Source organism: Eucyclogobius newberryi, unplaced genomic scaffold, assembly GCF_026437365.1.
Source record: "Eucyclogobius newberryi isolate DKJ021-1_F unplaced genomic scaffold, fEucNew1.0.hap1 SCAF_9, whole genome shotgun sequence".
NCBI lineage: Eukaryota > Metazoa > Chordata > Actinopteri > Gobiiformes > Gobiidae > Eucyclogobius > Eucyclogobius newberryi.
The window spans coordinates 6316098-6335809 of NW_027316532.1; the positions used below are offsets into that span (position 1 = coordinate 6316098).

At 40.8% G+C, this 19712-nt stretch overlaps 2 protein-coding genes across 2 annotated transcripts in view; one reads left to right on the forward strand and one right to left on the reverse strand.

The window, feature by feature from the left end:
- Positions 1-19712, reverse strand: part of mcf2l2 (MCF.2 cell line derived transforming sequence-like 2) — a 132114-nt gene that overhangs the window by 78010 nt on the left and 34392 nt on the right. The gene's annotated exons all lie outside the window — the stretch shown is intronic.
- Positions 5605-11814, forward strand: b3gnt5a (UDP-GlcNAc:betaGal beta-1,3-N-acetylglucosaminyltransferase 5a). Its single transcript, XM_072438212.1, has 2 exons — positions 5605-5708; positions 9937-11814. Exon 2 carries the CDS (start codon positions 10220-10222, stop codon positions 11381-11383), a length of 1164 nt encoding a protein of 387 aa, XP_072294313.1. The 5' UTR covers positions 5605-5708; positions 9937-10219; the 3' UTR covers positions 11384-11814.

Genomic DNA, 19712 nt, shown 5'->3' on the forward strand with positions numbered 1-19712 from the left:
CACAGCACTGAGACTGCTCTTGTCAAGGTGACAAATGACATCCGCCTGAACACTGACACGGGCAAAGCCTCAGTCTTAATTCTGTTAGATCTGAGTGCTGCTTTTGACACTGTCGATCATGGGATCCTCTTACAGAGACTAGAGGACTGGGTGGGCATCACTGGCACTGCCCTTAACTGGTTAAGGTCCTATCTGGAAGACAGGAAGTACTTTGTTGAAATTGGTAGTTGTGTCTCAGACCACATGACCCTGACCTGTGGAGTGCCCCAAGGGTCAGTCCTGGGTCCCCTTCTGTTCAACCTCTACATGCTGCCGTTAGGTCAGTTGATACGCAGTGAAAATGTGTCCTATCACAATTATGCAGACGACACTCAGATCTATGTTTCACTATCGGCAGGTGACTATGGACCAGTAGATTCACTCTGTCACTGCATCCAACAGATCAGTTTGTGGATGCAAAACAACTTTCTCCAGCTGAACTCAGACAAGACTGAAATAATCGTTTTTGGCCCACAGAAACAAAGAGAAAGTGTTAGCGGTCACCTTCAGAGTCTCGCTCTAAAACCTACAAACCAAATTAGAAATCTGGGGGTAATAATGGACTCAGACTTGAACTTTAATAGCCACATCAAATCAATAACATCAGCAGCTATTTACCATCTAAAAAACATTGCCAAAATCAAAAATATACTGTCAAAACCAGATTTAGAGAGACTTATCCATGCGTTTGTCTCCAGTAGATTAGACTACTGTAACGGCCTGCTCACTGGTCTCTCCAAACGAGTTGTAAAACAGCTGCAGTACATCCAGAACGCTGCTGCTCGGGTCCTGACTAGAACCAGGAAGTATGAGCACATTAGTCCTGTTCTCAGGTCTCTGCACTGGCTCCCTGTGGCTCAGAGAATAGACTTTAAAGCAGCTCTGCTTGTGTACAAGTCTCTCCATGGCCTAGCACCAAAGTACATCTTGGATATGTTAGTGCCATATGAACCATCTCGGACTCTGAGGACCTCGGGGACCGGCCTCCTGCTGGTGCCCAGAGTCAGGACTAAACATGGACCGGCCTCCTGCTGGTGCCAGAGTCAGGACTAAACATGGGGAATCTGCGTTTCAGTTTTATGCAGCTAAAATCTGGAACAGTCTTCCTGAAGATGTGAGACAGGTTCTACTCTGACAATGTTCAAATCTAAGCTAAAAACAGTTTTGTTTAGCTGCGCATATGACTGAAAGGATTTTTTCTTTGCACTCTTCTCTTTTGTTTGTGATTTTATTAGTTTAGAAAATCAGTTGGATTGATAATTTTTAATTTAGTTAATTTTATTGTATTTCTGTTTCTGTAATTTCTTTGTAATTTTAATGCATTTTTCCTGCTGTGAAGCACTTTGAATTGCCTTGTGTATGAAATGTGCTCTACAAATAAACTTGCCTTGCCTTGCCTTACAACCACTACTACTACAACCAACAACAACTACTACTACTACTACTACAACTACAACTACAACTACAACTACAACAACAAGTACTACTACAACAACTACAACTACTACTACTACTACTACTACTACTACTACTACTACTACTACTACTACAACAACAACAAACAATAATTAAAGCCGCGGCAGCGGTGATGATGGCTCTCGCCTCCCGCGCGACCGCCTTCCCGCCTGTCCAGAGGCAGGAAAATAAAGAGGAACTACAAAATGGAGTGAGACAACAAAATGACCCGGGCTACCTCTCTATCTCCCTCTCTCTATCTCCCTCTCTCTATCTCCCTCCCTCTCCCTCTCGAGTTGTGGCAGAAAGAATAAAGTCAAAAGAATTAAGTCTAAAGAATAAAGCCTAAAGATGTTGTTGTTGTTGTTGTTGTTGTATTATGGCGGTTGGCATCCAAGTGTTGCATTAACGCAGTCTGAAGAATAATAATTCTAATGCGGCACGAGAGGAAATGTCCCATCAAAATAAAAGCGGAAGAGGAAGTGAAGGCATTCATTGCGCCTCTGCTGGCCAATTGTGAAAATACACAATATCTGCAATGCACTTTTTTCATGGCGTCTCGAGGAGAATATAATCCATGAGTTTCAAACAAATGAGACAATGTTGAGGTTTTCACACAATGGGTAGGGGCGCTATAGAGTAAATTTGTTACATGAGTATTTATTTCCAATCAGACCATAAAAACGCAAAAAAGAGGTCAAGCGTGGCGGTGCCACTTTGATTCGACATGGCCGACTTCCTGTTTATCATAGAGCGATGCTGCCAGGTGCGTTTTACTCGTCAAAGGTCAGAGGTCAAAGGTAGCTCTATCACTGTCCCAAGTCGCATGTGCCTAGGCCAAAGATTAAGCGTTTCATGTTTTTTCTTTTTTGTACTAGTCGGGCCGAGCCGATCGCGTCTATGTCCCCATGTGTGACCTATGACCCCATGTGTGACATTCATCAATGTTAGGGGGTCAAAAATGCCTGAGTTGTGGCAAAATTTGACCATGAAAAACTATAATAATAATAACTAGATAATTTGCAACGGCTGAAGCCATTGCTAGAGTGTCTGCGTCTCTCCCTCTCCCTCCCTCTCCCTCTCCCTCTCCCTCCCTCTCCCTCTCCCTCTCCCTCTCCCTCTCTCTCTCTCTCTCTCTCTCTCTCTCCCTCTCCCTCTCTCCCTCTCCCTCCCTCTCTCTCTCTCTCTCTCTCTCTCTCTCCGTCACAAAAGTCTAAAGAATAAAGCCTAAAGAATAAAGAATTACGCAGAGTCTCTCTCTCTCTCTCCGTCACACCGCCATTATTGTACAAAACTGTGAGGAGACCTTGCTCAACACCCGGTCTGGAGAGACGGGAGATGGCGGAGGAGAGTGGATCGGGGATGGAAGACGTTCTGGACGGCGTGGAGGAGCAGCCTTTTCTGCCTGCACGTGCCCGGAAACGTAAAAAGTCCCTTAGCTCGTCCGAGGGTTCTGGGAATGAGCAGCAGGATGAGGCTGAAGCTATTGATATCCGGGGTGAGAGCAGAGACTGTAAGGTGATCATAAAGCTTGCACAGGATAGTGCATCCTTTAAGGAGTGGAATTCAGTGGCATTGTCAAAGAGCCTAACTGTAGCTGTGGGAGTGATCAAGAGTGCGAGTGTCCTTTGAGATGGCTCGCTGCTGGTCGTGTGCAAGGACGCGGCTCAGCAACGGAAGGCGATTGGAACTAAACGTCTGGGTGGAAAGGACATTCTTGTGTCTAATGCTGAAAGAAACACGGTCAGAGGAGTTATCGTAGGTGTCCCTACGGCGACGTCTGTGGATGAAGTTAAGGAGAATTTGACGGGAGTTACGGTGGTGGACGCTAGGCGTTTGAAGGTGACCCGGTTTGGGGTAAGATGTGACAGCTTGTCGGTAATGGTAACACTTGAAGGGAGGTGCCTGCCTAGTAAGGTGTTCATTGGGTACATGTGCTATAGCGTCAGGCCATATGTTCCGCCGCCCCTGCGTTGCTTTAAGTGCCAGCGCTTTGGGCATATTGCAGCGGTCTGTAGAGGGAGGCAAAGGTGTGGTAAATGTGCAGGAGATCATGAGTATGGGAAGTGTGACGTGGGAGCAAAACTGAAGTGCTGTAACTGTGGGGAAGAACATAGCTCTGCCTACGGGGGATGCAGGTTTAGCAAAAGAGCTGCTGAGGTGCAGAAAATAAAGGTCTCTCAAGGTATATCCTATGCAGATGCAGTCAAGAAAGTTTCAAGTAACGAGTTTAGAGTAAATACAGAGAGAGGAGCCAGCGCTGCTCCCAGCCAGGGCGAAATGAGAAAGGCCAGCGTGGCTCCCAAGAAGTGTGAAGGTTTCAAGAGTGGAGGTCCCAAGTGTGCAGGTTCCAGAATTAATGAGAATACCCTGGTTGTGGATAGAGAGGATTTTGTACTCTTTATGGTGGATGTTGTAAACTGTGCTGCTCAGACTCAAAGCAGAACTGAAAGGATCAGGATCATTGCTAAAGCTGCGGGGAGATTCCTTGGAACAAAGGAGCTTGATTGGGCAGATATAGAAAACAGGCTAAAGGCGCTGAATGGGAGTCGGAGTGATGGGGGTGACGAGATGGGGGTGGGGGTGGTCTCCTGTCCTCGCCCAGTCTCGTAGACGCACGGCTACCAAGCGGCGACATCAGTGGACATATTAAAGCCTATAGAATGAAGCCTGAAGAATAAAGCTGTACGGTGGAAGCACCGAACGTCAAAGAAGGAGAGGAAGATGAAGAAGAGTCTCCCTGGAATAAAGCCGGGTGTTGTCTCTGAAACAACAACAACTATTCTAGTCACAAAGACATATCATGACCTCATGGGCTTTGTAACACCAAAGCAATGGAAGGAGTACTTTTACGGACTACGACAGAGTCTGAGGACTTGAGAGTCTGAGGACTACGAAACGTCTGAGGAATAAAGTCTGGCGGTAATGCAACACTCGGATGCCAACCGCCATAAAACAACAACAACAACAACAACAACAAAAGTCTAAAGAATAAAGCCTAAAGAATAAAGCCTAAAGAATTACGCAGACATAATGCCCCAATTATTTCACTGGGGAATAAGTAAGATCTGATCTGGTAATGCAACAATTGGATGCCAACCGCCATAAAACAACAACAACAACAACAACAACAACAATAAGTAAGATAAGATAAGATAATCCTTTATTGTCCCACATGGGGAAATTTCATTGGTGCAACGCAGGAATATACAGAGGTAGATCTTATCTTATCTTATTCCATGTTCCATGGAAGGCTCGAGCCAACTACTACAACAACTACTACAACCTTTGACGAGAGGCTTAGTTGGCGACAGCACATTGATAAGGTCAGTGGTGCTTCGTTGTCTATCCGGCCAGGACTGGGGGGCCAGCAGAAGGTCGCTCCTGGAAGGAAGCCATTCCTAGAGTGTCTGCGTCTCTTCCTCCCTCTCTCTCTCCCTCTCTCTCTCTCCCTCCCTCCCTCTCTCTCTCCCTCTCTCTCTCTCCCTCCCTCCCTCTCTCTCTCCCTCTCTCTCTCTCCCTCCCTCTCTCTCTCTCTCTCTCTCCCTCTCTCCTTCTCCCTCTCTCCCTCTCTCTCTCTCCTTCTCTCCCTCTCTCTCCCTCTCCTTCTCCCTCTCTCCCCCTCTCTCTCCCCGTATGAAATCGGTTGAAGCGTTAAGGAGTTGAAACGGGCTAAATGGAAAATCATGGAAAATATAATAATAATAATAATAAAAAACAGTAGAACATATAGTGTCTGCGTCATTAAACAGACACTCAATAACTACTACAACAACTACTACAACTACTACTACTACTACTACTACTACAACTAATGCAACAAAAATGACTACAACTCTGCAGCAACAACAATAAACGCACTACTACTACAACTACTACTGCTACTGCTACTACTACTACTACTTCCACTGCAAAAACAACTTCAACCACTAATATTACTGCACTTTTACTTCTAACTCCACTGACCTGTATGAAGTCATCATTGACAACGGGAGGAGCTTGTCTTAGGGCCTGCCCATTGGCCCTCCCATTGCCCCTCCCTCCCCTGTGGTTAAGCCCTCGCCCATGCTCTGCTTCACACTCTCACTCACACACAGCTACAGCTCCAGGCATTGCAACAACTTTCCAAAGACGAGCTCCTGTGAACGGGACCAGAATAACTTGTGGACTAAATGTAACTTAAACATGGCAAAGCAAACACTGCAAGCATAACGGTGAGTTTCTTTTTACTTTTGTTGATTTGGGAACACATACAGAGGGATAGTTTCAGGGAAAACTTGTCTGAGATATATGAATTCAAACTGAGACAAATTCAGTCTTAGTTGGATTAGATAATCACAGAAAAAAGCACGTACTTGAGGGTTGTAGCGGTTGATTTTAAAACTGCGATTTACTACATTTTGGACTATATCTGTAATGTGTATCTAAGTTGTATCCAGGCAACATGCAACATCGTCTGTTGTCTTAACATTGAAAAACATATACGTTTAGTGCATTTTATGATTGGCCTCTCACTTGGGATTGAATAATAACTTTAATTTGACAAAATATCTTTTAAAAAAAAAGTTAAGCTGTATTTTACAAGCTAGATTTGACAGTTGAATTTATGCCATAAAAATATTCCTGTAAATTTGAATGTTCTCTCAAATAATGTAACATAACTATGACTAAGCTTTAGCAAAATTGCTTTAAATGAGAGCAGATTTAAGCACATTTTGACAATAATCCCGTTACTATATTTTAAATAGAAACATCGTGTTGAACTTGAAATGGGGAAAAAAAGTCAACTGTTCAGTAAATCTACTCAAAACAAGACAACATTTTGAGTCCAGTTTTTAAATGTATTACTTCTGTAGGAAAGATAACTGCGGACTGTAAGGTGCTAGTTCTGGGTTTGCAGAAGTCACTGCTCGGGAGTGCCTACCAGAGCACTACTGAAGGCCAGGAAGGTTGAGATGAGGTGCTTTTGGTAGCTTTATTTAGGCTCAGGAGTAGACACACACACAACACAACATACGTATTTCTCCACTTACCTCGCCACATGATCCAAGGACCAAAGGCGGAAGGTAGTTGTTATGTAGCGTCACCAAATCAAGGAACGTCCCGCCGGTGACGGCATCAGGCATTCTTCGACCCTAATCAATTCACAGACATTGCTATTTGGTCTAGTTTTAAAGGCGTACTCAGCTTTTATTCAGGACTAAACTGGCACTCTACACAGAAGTCAAGATGTTTGTTCTTTTTGTCTGTGATGAGGATGGATAGAATGTAAGTGTGAGATGTTTTGGAGCTAAAGTTCGCTTCGGGCATGTGCAGACGGGCGAACATGTGTAACTGTAGAACCACGCTTAGGTCAGAGTGGCCAGGAAACATGAGACGTAGAAGAAGACACAGGCCCGTATCGCACTCGCAAAGTAACAACAGTCACACTTTTTGGCAGACCACAACATGCCCTACATCACAAAAGGCCTATCTGGGTAATCAATACTAATGCTCTCTAATGAGGCTGTTTTCCATTAAGATCAGATTGCACTGCGTTCCAAAAAGTCATATAAATTCAAAGTTGAATCACTTTTCCTTCAATGTTCTGAATGCTGGACACATGATTTCATCGCCTTTATGGAAAAGATAAAATCAGATGTTATATTTCCAATTGGGTTACCTGATTTTCACGCCACAATAACAGATGTAGGTTATGAAATCTGTGTCACTTTAGCTTTAAAACTGCTTTTTTTCTCTCCATTTGACTTTGAAGTAAAACTGTCAAATGGTGAAACAAGTAAAACAAAATTTGTAAACCAGTTTTACTTCAAAGTCAAAGTCTGGTTACAAAGTCTGGTTACAAAATACTGCATGATTATGGTCGATACAGACGTGCTAAAAACCATGGTAACGCTCAGGGGAAAGGCTTTCTTTTTTGTCCCAGATCACAATTGATGGGTTGGTGGCCACTGTTTTAGACAATTAGATGATTTTATATATATTTTTTCGATTTTATAAATGTCCAAAGTGATTTCAGTCCTTGTTTGATCAATGTGATCCATTTCTTAGTTATTGCTGTTGTGAAAAGTACTTTCCACAGGTATCCATCTTTTATGCCCTATGTAAACATACTTTTAGAGTCAAATGGAATGTCTATTGTGAAGACAGTGTGCAGCGCCTGATTAATCTCAGCCTAATATTTACAGTCACAAAACACACAATAGTGATGTCTATTTGGCTGCACCAAATGATAATTTTGAAGTCATTGTAGAAATGCGGCTTTTCAAAACTTATCTTACCGTCGCTTATTTTAGTTTTTGCCCAAGCCAAATGTAAATACTTAAAAATCTCATAAGGCTCATTTTCCACACGTGTGCACAACTTTGGCAGTTTTTATCTTGCAAGATCTTGTGGCACATCAGTTTTACTTTCACATGGGAACAACTAAATTGCACCTAAAAAGTATTCCGGTTTATAAAAATCTGGCGGTGCGCCTTCACACAAAATGGGACATCATAAGAGAATTTGAGTTTTAACTCCAAAAATGATAGGCAAAATTTAAATTTTAACACACATTGATTAAGATAAGCTTAATGAACCAAGAAAAAAGGAAAAAAAATGAATCCCTTCATTTTTCCCTTTATCCAATAAGTGCAATTTTTACTATTTCTACTTGCCTTAAATGAAAAACATAATCAAAAATATATATAAATATTATACAAAATTGGTATACATCAGTAAAGTCTCTAAATTCAGGATTTGTTCGTATAGCCAGTGGCAGTGTCTCACCATAAAACATCTGTAATTGAACGGATATGTAAGATATCTTATCTTATCTTGTACAGGTTTAATGCTGTGAAAGAATGTGCTGACTCTTGTGAACTCTTTGAGGAAGGAAGCATTAGTCCAACTGCAGCCATTGTGAATCTGACAAAACACAAGCATTTATCGAGCAAATCAGATTTATCATAACCACTTATGATAGCCTTTTGTAAAACACAAAGTGTTTTACAAAAGGCAACAAGAACATGTAGGAAGACAAGTTAAATCAAATACATACAACGCTTCTTTAAATAGAAAGATCTTGAGCTGCTTTTTCTAAGTTAGTTCCTGTACTTAGTTCCTGTACTTTTCCTTTTTTTCTCAATGTAAACATGCATATGACAGGTTCTTGAGTTTTTCCAATTTTGACTTTATTCAGTGTATTTATACCTGTTGAACATACAGTATACATATTAGTTTTACAGCCAAAAAAGGCATAATAGAGAAGCTTCAGTTGTAGTCATTTGGACTCAGTTTGAAAAAATAGACGTTTCGACTCTCATCCAAGAGTCATTGTCAATAAAAGAATTTAGATCGAGAACTCCGATATTAATACTGTTCTGTGGTAAGACCCGCCCATTGGGAGGAGCCTTCCTGAAGTAGAAAGAGTTGTCTGTTTCAACAGAAACTCCCCCCTTGTATCCACCGAGCTAGCCTATTCAGAATTTTAATGGCCTATTAGAATCCTCTTTGTCTTTGTGAGACCCTGGCTCAACCACCCTGAGTACCTGATTAGCATCTAAATGTCCTGGTCCTGGTCCTCTACCTTTCCAGGGGTTCAGTATTCCATTATAGATACCAGGAAGATAGAATCTGAGCCCTCCTGAGTCCAGATGACTACAACTGAAGCTTTTTCTACTATGGAACACGCCTGGACGAATGAGGGATTACACCGACATAATAGAGAAGAAAAAAAACATATACGTTGCGCTGGAGAATAAGTCACATTTTTGGGGGAAATGTATCTGATAAAATCCAAGACCGAGAACATCTTGAAATGCAATTTAAAATAATAACAGATTAGAGAACAACAACGCACAGACAACAAACTGTCGTAAGTGTCTGGCATGTTAACGTAACATATTAACAGTTATTCAGATAACTATAGCATAAAGAACATGCTAACAAGTTTGTGTTTGTCAATGTGAAAATAACAAATAATATCACATAAAAATTGCTCCGGAGTATAAATCGGCCAAAACTATGTAAAAAGATGCGATTTATAATCCGGAAAATCCGGTAATCCAAAATTGTCCATTACAAGGACAAAACCGAAGGAGCATAAAATGGGAGTGAAAGTGTATTTAACTCCCAAATAGGAATACCAACAACAGTCTGTGTGTAAATGTGAGCATAAGATAAAGCTACCGAAAGCACATCGTATCTTCTCATTTTCCGATCTTCCGATCATCCATCCTGGCCTTAAGTAGTGCTCTGGCAGGGACTCCCAAGCAGTGACTTCTACAAACCAGAACCAGTACCTTACAGTTCACACAGTCCTTATCTTTCCAACAACTTTGGTGTTTAAAGCCCACAAGTTCAAAGCCCACGAATTTTCCCGGTTGGTCTTTAGTTAGCTAGCTAATGTTGATGTCATCAAGTAAAAGGTGATGTAACTTTTTTCCCCCTCTCTTTCAGGTGCCTGATCACACCAGTTCAAAGACTCGCCAACCTTCATTCCTCCTAAAAACATGGCTGAAAGAGAATGCTAATGTTCAATTGCAATAGGTCCCAGTTGGTGTTTTTTTCACTATGAGAACTCTTCCATCCTTCTCCATCACCTGCACAGTACCTGGACTCTTTCGTAGGAGGACAAAACCTGACTGAACTTGACAACTTTGGCTGAAACTTGTCGAAAGAAGTCCGAAGCCATTATCCACGTACAACCAAAGGAATTACTTTTGAGTCATTTTTGTCCACGATGTTTGTGAATCTACGCTGCATTAAGAAAATCCAGATAGCTCGATTGCTGACGACTGGTTTGGTTCTCTCAATTGTCATGCTCTGCTGGGAGGACTTGGACCATCACGTTGTAAGCCATGTGCGCTCCTATTCCTACCGTTTCCTGGTCAACAATCACAACTTCCTGAACTCTTCCTACAACCTTGATACAAATGGCCACAGGCGGAGTTTTGGAAATTCTCTAGACCCTTCGCCTTTGCACCCATACCTTATAAACCAGTTGAAAAAATGTAGCAACAGTAATGATATCCTCTTGCTCGTGTTTGTCAAATCGTCTCCGCAAAATGATGATCGCCGACACGAAATCAGAAAAACTTGGGGCAACGAGGACTACATTCAAGAAAAATTTAACGCAAATGTCAAAATTGTGTTTGTTCTAGGAGTGCACCCAGATCTGCGGCAAAGGAGAAGTCAAAAGAATGTCGAAAGTGAAGCTTGGGCTTACAATGACATTATCCAGCAGAATTTTATGGATACATTTCATAACTTAACCACCAAGTTGATTATGCAGTTCCATTGGGCAACAAAGTACTGTCCGAAAGCCAAATTTGTCATGTCCTGCGATGATGATATTTTTGTTCACATGCCTAATATGGTCGGATATTTAAGGAGTTTGGAGCAAAAGCATGTGTCAAACTTTTGGGTGGGGCATGTCCACAGAGGAGCACCCCCGATCAGGCGCATAGAAAGCAAATATCACGTCCCTATGAAGTTGTACCCATGGGTTTCCTATCCGGATTACACAAGCGGGGCCGGGTATGTCGTTTCTGGAGATGTAGCGGCAAAAATTTACCAAGTTATGCAAATCCTGAACCCTTCCATGTACATCGATGATGTTTTCATGGGTATGTGCGCGCAGGTAATTGGAGTTACGCCTCAGGATTATGTGTACTTTTCGGGTGAAGCTGTTACAAGGTATCACCCGTGCATTTATGCGCGTATGATAACGTCGCACGGGCATGCAGATGATGTAAGGGTGCTGTGGAAGGAGGCTACGGACCCACAAGTGGAGAGAATGTCCAAAGGATTTCTGTCAAACTTGTACTGTACTGCGGTGAAGGTGGCGCTGCTCTGTCTGCCACATCAACGTGGAACATACGGATGCTTAGGGGCATTTACATAAAACCAAATGGACTAGCTAACATGCGATGTCCTCTGCCATTTCAGTGTTGTGCAAATGTAACATGCATGTCTTGGAAAACCATGATACCATAATACCGCCTTGTCAATGCCTGATCTTGGCTGATCTCAGAGGCTAAGCAGGGCCTGGTGACTACTTGGGTCGGAGACCACTGGGGTCACAATGGGGCAGGACGCCTTACAAGCAGACAAGATAGTACGGGGTCCGCAGAGAGAATCCCACACATGTTACTGAAAATTGGATATAAGCACTGAAAACACTCCAAATATTGTAAATTTGTTTGAAATAAATGATTGCTAGGAATTAATTTGATCACGTGATACATTACAGCGGTGTACAGTTGCGGACCTGGGAGACCTGACAAGTCACTGGTTCACGCAGGGGGACTTCAAGGGAAAAGTAGTGTAAGGCAAGGCAAGGCAAGTTTATTTGTAGAGCACATTTCATACACAAGGCAATTCAAAGTGCTTCACACAGCAGGAAAAATGCATTCAAATCACAAAGAAATGACAGAAACAGAAATACAATAAAATTAACTAAATTCAAAATTATCAATCCAACTGATTTTCTAAACTAATAAAATCACAAACAAAAGAGAAGAGTGCAAAGAAAAAATCCTTTCAGTCATATGCGCAGCTAAACAAAACTGTTTTTAGCTTAGATTTGAACATTGTCAGAGTAGAAGCCTGTCTCACATCTTCAGGAAGACTGTTCCAGATTTTAGCTGCATAAAACTGAAACGCAGATTCCCCATGTTTTGTCCTGACTCTGGGCATCAGCAAGAGGCCTGTCCCTGAGGTCCTCAGAGTCCGAGATGGTTCATATGGCACTAACATATCCAAGATGTACTTTGGTGCTAGGCCATGGAGAGACTTGTACACAAGCAGAGCTGCTTTAAAGTCTATTCTCTGAGCCACAGGGAGCCAGTGCAGAGACCTGAGAACAGGACTAATGTGATCATACTTCCTGGTTCTGGTCAGGACCCGAGCAGCAGCGTTCTGGATGTACTGCAGCTGTTTTACAGCTCGTTTGGAGAGGCCAGTGAGCAGGCCGTTACAGTAGTCTAATCTACTGGAGACAAACGCATGGATAAGTCTCTCTAAATCTGGTTTTGACACTATATTTTTGATTTTGGCAATGTTTTTTAGATGGTAAAAAGCTGCTGATGTTATTGATTTGACGTGGCTATTAAAGTTCAAGTCTGAGTCCATTATTAGCCCCAGATTTCTAATTTGGTTTGTAGGTTTTAGAGCGAGACTCTGGAGGTGACCGCTAACACTTTCTCTTTGTTTCTGTGGGCCAAAAACGATTATTTCAGTCTTGTCTGAGTTCAGCTGGAGAAAGTTGTTTTGCATCCACACACTGATCTGTTGGATGCAGTGACAGAGTGAATCTACTGGTCCATAGTCACCTGCCGATAGTGAAACATAGATCTGAGTGTCGTCTGCATAATTGTGATAGGACACATTTTCACTGCGTATCAACTGACCTAACGGCGGCATGTAGAGGTTGAACAGAAGGGGACCCAGGACTGACCCTTGGGGCACTCCACAGGTCAGGGTCATGTGGTCTGAGACACAGCTACCAATTTCAACAAAGTACTTCCTGTCTTCCAGATAGGACCTTAACCAGTTTAGGGCAGTGCCAGTGATGCCCACCGAGTCCTCTAGTCTCTGTAAGAGGATCCCATGATCGACAGTGTCAAAAGCAGCACTCAGATCTAACAGAATTAAGACTGAGGCTTTGCCCGTGTCAGTGTTCAGGCGGATGTCATTTGTCACCTTGACAAGAGCAGTCTCAGTGCTGTGATGAGGTCTAAAACCTGACTGAAAAACATCAAATGAGTTGTTTATTAAGAGGAAATCTGTGAGTTGTTGGTAAACAACCTTTTCAAGGACTTTGCCCAAAAATGGCAGATTAGAGATGGGCCGGTAATGACTCAGTACTGCGGCATCAAGACTGCTCTTCTTTAGGAGAGGCTTTATGACCGCAGTTTTCAAAGACATTGGGAATGTTCCAGATTGAAGCGACATGTTAACTATGTGAGTGAATGGTGCTAACAAACTGTTCAGCACAGACTTTAGAAATCTGGTGGGTAACACATCAAGGCAGCATGTAGATGAACTCAGACTGGTGATGATCTCATGGACAGTTTTGTCAGTTACTGGTGCAAAGTGAGTTAGCTCTAAGTGTCTTGGTGGTTTTAGGGTAATTTTTTGCATTGTGGGATTTATAGCATTTTTAATGCCCTGAACTTTGTCATTAAAGAATAATGCAAACTCATTACACTTGGATGTGGAAATGAGTTCTAACGGCAGCTGAGCTGGAGGGTTTGTTAATCTGTTTACTGTGGCAAACAGGACACGCGAGTTGTTACTGCAGCTTCCAATTATTTCAGAAAAATATCTTTCCCTAGTTCTACATAAGATTAGGTTGTACATGTTCAGCTTTTCTTTGTAAATCTCTTTTTGAACCTGGAGCTTTGACTTGCGCCATTTCCGTTCGGCCCTGCGGCACTCCCTTTTCTGTGCCCTGACCGAATCATCATTTCTCCACGGCGCCTTCTGCTTATTTTTAACCATTTTAGCCTTTATAGGGGCGATGGTGTCCAGAACATTCAAAACACTAGATGTAACAGAGTTCAACAAATCATTTACATTAGAACATGAGACATTTTCAAAGTTTATCATTTCCATAAACAGTGCACCTGTGCCATCACTTATGTGTCTCCTCTGAACAACTGCAGGACCAACCGGAGGTTGGGGAGAAACAGACAGGTCAAAGAAGACACAGAAATGATCAGACAGAGCAACATCGATCACGTTAACATTTGAAATATTTACCCCCTTTGTAATTATGAGATCTAGAGTGTGTCCTTTGCTGTGGGTGGGGCCTCTCACATGCTGAGTAAGACCGAAGGTTTCAAGGACAGCATCAAGCTCTTTAGCGTTTCTGTCACAAATATTATCAACATGCACATTGAAATCACCTGTAATGACCAAACCATCAAAGTCTGTGCATATGACTGAAAGCATCTCAGTAAAATCATCAATAAAACTTTGGCAGTGCTGGGGAGGCTTGTATAAAACAATGAAGAGAATGGATGGAGACCGTTTTAGCTCCATTTTAAAGGATACATACTCAAATGATGAAAACACCCCAAAAGACAACCTGCGGGTAATTATTTCATCTCTAAAGACAGCACAGACTCCACCCCCTTTTTTGTTTTCTCAAATGCATACTTGAATACTATGTGTGTGGTGCTCAGTGAAGCCGATGCAGAAGGGCAGCCTCATTTCTGTCAATCTATCCCAGGGCAGGTGTGGCTACAGTAGAAGCTTACCATCACCAAGTATGGAAAGACTGAATGAAGCACATAATTGTGAAGTGACTTTGAGTGTTTGGAAAAGCGTTATACACTGCCTTTCCAAAAAAAAAGAAAAGGTCGCCACTTGAATTGAACTAAGCATGTAACTTTTCAAAAATCTAATCAAATCTTGATTCCCAAAACAAGATAACATTTTAAGTCCAATTTTTAATGAATCACTTCCATCTATCTGACCTAATCAATTCACAGATATCGCTATATATGGTCAAGTTCTAAAGGCGTACTCTGCTTTTGGCAATGGTCAAAGGACTAAACTGGCACTCTACAGAAAAGTCAAGATGTTTATGTTCTTTTTATCTGTGATGAGGATGGATAGAATGTAAGTGTGAGATGTTTTGGAGCAAAAATTTCCAGACTGAGACGGTTCGAGCATGTGCAGACGGACGAACATATGTAACTGTAGAACCACGCTGACATCAGAAGAGGAAACATAAGGCGTAGAGGAAGACACAGGCCCGTAACGCACTCACAAAGTAACAACAGTCACACTTTTTGGCAGACCAGAACATGCCCTACATCACAAAAGGCCTATCTGGGTAATCAATACTAATGCTCTCTAATGAGGCTGTTTTCCATTAAGATCAGATTGCACTGCGTTCCAAAAAGTCATATAAATTCAAAGTTGATTCACTTTTTCTTCAATGTTCTGAATGCTGGACACATGATTTCATCGCCTTTATGGAAAAGATAAAATCAGATGTTATATTTCCAATTGGGTTACCTGATTTTCACGCCACAATAACAGATGTAGGTTTTGAAATCTGCGTCACTCCCTAACCGAGTGGTTGCCATTAAAACTGCTTTTTTTTTCATTTCACTTTAAAGGTCCCATAACATGCAAAATTACATTGCTATTTGTGCTTCATATATGTAACCAGAGTGTTTTTTGATTGATTCCCACAGTTTTTAGCTATATTACAGACTATATCCTTTCCTTGGATCTGCAAACTGACGGGGTGTGGATGCAAGACCGCGTCATAACCGCAGGCACGCGTCACCATCCCCCCTCCCCCTCTCATCCCCCTCCCGCCGAAGCCTTTCCCATGGTAACGCTCAGGGGAAAGGCTTTCTTTTTTGTCCCAGATCACAATTGATGGGTTGGTGGCCACTGTTTTAGACAATTAGATGATTTTATAATTTTTTTCTATTTTATAAATGTCCAAAGTGATTCCAGTCCTTGTTTGATCAATGTGATCCATATCTTAGTTATTGCTGTTGTGAAAAGTACTTTCCACAGGTATCCATCTTTTATGCCCTATGTAAACATACTTTTAGAGTCAAATGGAATGTCTATTGTGAAGACAGTGTGCAGCGCCTGATTAATCTCAGCCTAATATTTACAGTCACAAAACACACAATAGTGATGTCTATTTGGCTGCACCAAATTATAATTTTAAAGTCATTGTAGAAATGCTGCTTTTCAAAACGTATCTTACCGTTGCTTGATTTATTACATTTTTTGCCCGAGCCAAATGTAAATACTTAAAAATCTCATTAGGCTCATTTTCCACACATGTGCACAACTTTGGCAATTTTATCTTGCAAGATCTTGTGGCACATCAGGAAGAATACATGTGTTGTATTGTATTGTTTTACTTTCACATGGAAACAGCTAAATTGCACCTAAAAATATTTGTTATTTCATTTAACACCAGTAGATTTAGTTTAGATTCCAGTTTATAAAAATATGTGGCACTGCGCCTTCACACCAAATGACTTGTTGAGGATTTGTTGATGTCTAAATTTAGGTCTGAATTGTAATTTAAGATAAGCTTATGAACCAAGAATTCAAAAGATGGCTCTCTTCATCTTTCATCCAATAAGTGCAATTTTGACTATTTCTACTTACCTTTATATGAAAAAAACTAACATGATAAAAAATATGTTATTAAAAATGTGTACACATTAGTACACTTCGTAGAAGTCGCTAAATTCAGGATTTGTTCGTATAGCCAGTGGCAGTGTCTCACCATAAAACATCTGTAATTGAACAGATATGTAAGATATCTTATCTTATCTTGTACAGGTTTAATGCTGTGAAAGAATGTGCAGACTCTTGTGAACTCTTTGAGGAAGGAAGCATTAGTCCAACTGCAGCCATTGTGAATCTGACAAAACACAAGCATTTATCGAGCAAATCAGATTTATCATAACCACTTTCCTATTTATAAGGGAGACAACAAATTGAAAACCATTTGCAAAAATACTAGCAAATAATACTAACTTGGCAGAAAGAGTTAAAGGAAATCCTTTTTAACGTAAATTAGAATAAACTGAAAAAACGGGGATCAAATAAATAGTAACAAATAATAATAATAAAAAAGTAATAAAGTAACATTTTAAGAGCTCACTTTGTACTTGTTTTTATGCATTCACCTGACTATAATCTTTGCAATTATTTAGTATTGACACTCATTTCAATACATTATATTATTTATATTTTTGAGCTAAAATAAATTATTTTTACCCATTTTGTGTTGACCTCGTGACATTGTAAACTGACAATAGTTTGAAATGTGGAGCAAGGGAGAATTCCATGGAAGATCATGAGAGGTTTAAAGTTCTTTTCCGTCAGCAAAAGTGAGATATTTATAGCTTCAAAAAGTGATGACATAATTCAGTTTAATATAACACAACCACCTTTAAGTTAATTTCCACCAATTTAAATCACCAAAAGAGTCAACTAGGATTATTAGCAGAGTAATTAACAATTCATACAGAATATTAGACATTTTGAATGATCCAAAGTCTTCACAAGTTGCATATTGACTTTTTGTAAAAAAGTAAGAATGTCATCCATAACATCAAATCGTGGCACACAAGTTAATCTGCAAAGTGATATTTTGAAACTGAGATCAGCAATTGAACTTTTTGAAATTATGAAATTCTCTGTCATAAGAGCAACCGTCACTGTTATTAACTATGACAAACATGAGTGCAGGGCAAAGGCAACGAGACCAGAAACACCTCACAATGCAAAAATGACTGATCGTGCTAAAAAATAGTGGCTGTATGAGACATGATGATAAAGCCATTTAAATGTCTGATGACTTTAAATGAGTGACAGAGGAAAAATGTGCCGAGGCGTCTGCTGACAGAGCTTGTGAAATGCCACACGCGCAGCATATTCTAACACAAAGGTGACGGCCGATACAAAAGATACAAAAGTGAAACAGTATCGAAAAAACAATCCCGTTTTATGAGCTCAAATACATGAATACATGTATTGTGTCGTGTTCGACTAACATGTACTAAAGTCAAATCTGTTATGCACCAGTACGAATACATTATAAAAGTAAATAAATACATTCATTGGTTGGTTGTGGTGTTGCTTTTAATACACCAAATAAAGTCTAATTTTGACTTTATTTGGTGTATTTACACCTGTTGTATATGTACAACAGTCTAAATGACGGGGAGACGAATTACCATGGGTAAAGTCTGGAGAATAAAGTCTAAAGTCTATAGTCTAACTACAGTAGGTGGCGGTAATGAAATTATAAACCTTTCTATTCAGGGATAAAATGTTTATAATTTTTAACTAAACTCAAAATATATTTATCTTATCTGCATTTTAGTTCAATGAGTGGTTCAAACTGTCAGAGGCACTTTAAGGCGTGCACTGCTGGTGAATAGGAACAAAAACCTGTTTTAAGTATAAACATGTTCAAACATATTTGGGACATACAAATCTAAAAAAACTGATAGAGCCAGGTTTATATGTCTTGCTTTAATTTGTTGAGATATAAGATACAAAAAAGTGATCTTATTTAGTATATGAGTAAACTAGATTTGATTTAAATTTTTTGGAGTTAAAACCTTCATAAATCAGGCTTAGAACTAGATAATAACAAATCCTTCCGTACGATGCGTCAAAATCTGGTTAAGTCCAAGATTATGAAGTTTACTGTGTGAGCTACTTTAAGGGCTCGTCTTTATGTCCCATATGTAAGAAAATGCATTTTTTAGAAAACTGCCTTTGAAGTTATATATATAAGTCTATACATGCAAGTTGATTAAACGATAGATCAAACATCTTTAGCTACAGATTTAACACTGTTTTCACATGAAAGCTTTTACAGTGAAAGAGGAAACTGAGCAAAACTATAAAAATAAAACGTTTCCTTGTGTCTCGCCTTTAATTTTAGTCCACGATTAAAATAAATAAGTACACAATGGGAACAATGTCTTTGCGGCTGTATGGAAAAGTACTACAGGTTAGACGATGTGTCCACACAAACTACAATCAGGTCGAAATTCTCAGTTTGTTGTGGGTTGTTGTGAAATGGGTTGTTGTGAAATGTTGTGACACAGTCTGTTCATTTAAGTCCAGGCTTAATACGTTCCTCTTTGAAATCGCTTATGGTCAGACCAGTTAGGAAAAGAAATATAAACCCACAGCTTCAGCTACGCTGCCCTAGGAGCAACTATGCTGGGGGAAGTAAGGCAGCCTCTTCTTCTGACTACTTATTCTATCAAATAATATTACATTTTTAAAACAAATTTCAAACTGTTCACCGCCTTCTTTTTCTTTTTCTCACTCCTGAGGACCCAGATGTTCCTCTCCTGGTGAAGTGGTCCCTGCCCCGTATGGACGGTCCCTCTTCTGCCTGAAGAGTGGGTCCAGCTCGACTCAGACGGTCCCTCATCTGCCTGAAGAGTGGGTCCAGCTCCAGTCTCCCTCACGTCCGTCCGTCTGTGAGAGTCAGATCTCTCCTTCACTCTGGAACTCCTCCAGGTTTCTACTTTTTCCCAAGGAGGTTTTTTGTAGTTTTTCCTGGCCGAGAAGGAGGGTCTAAGGACAGAGGACTCTGGGACATCGTCCCTCGCCACCACAGACATTGTTTGATTCATTTTTCACTGTCACCCTCAGAGGCAATTTTGGGCGTTACAAAAATAAATTGAATTGAATTGAAAATGTAA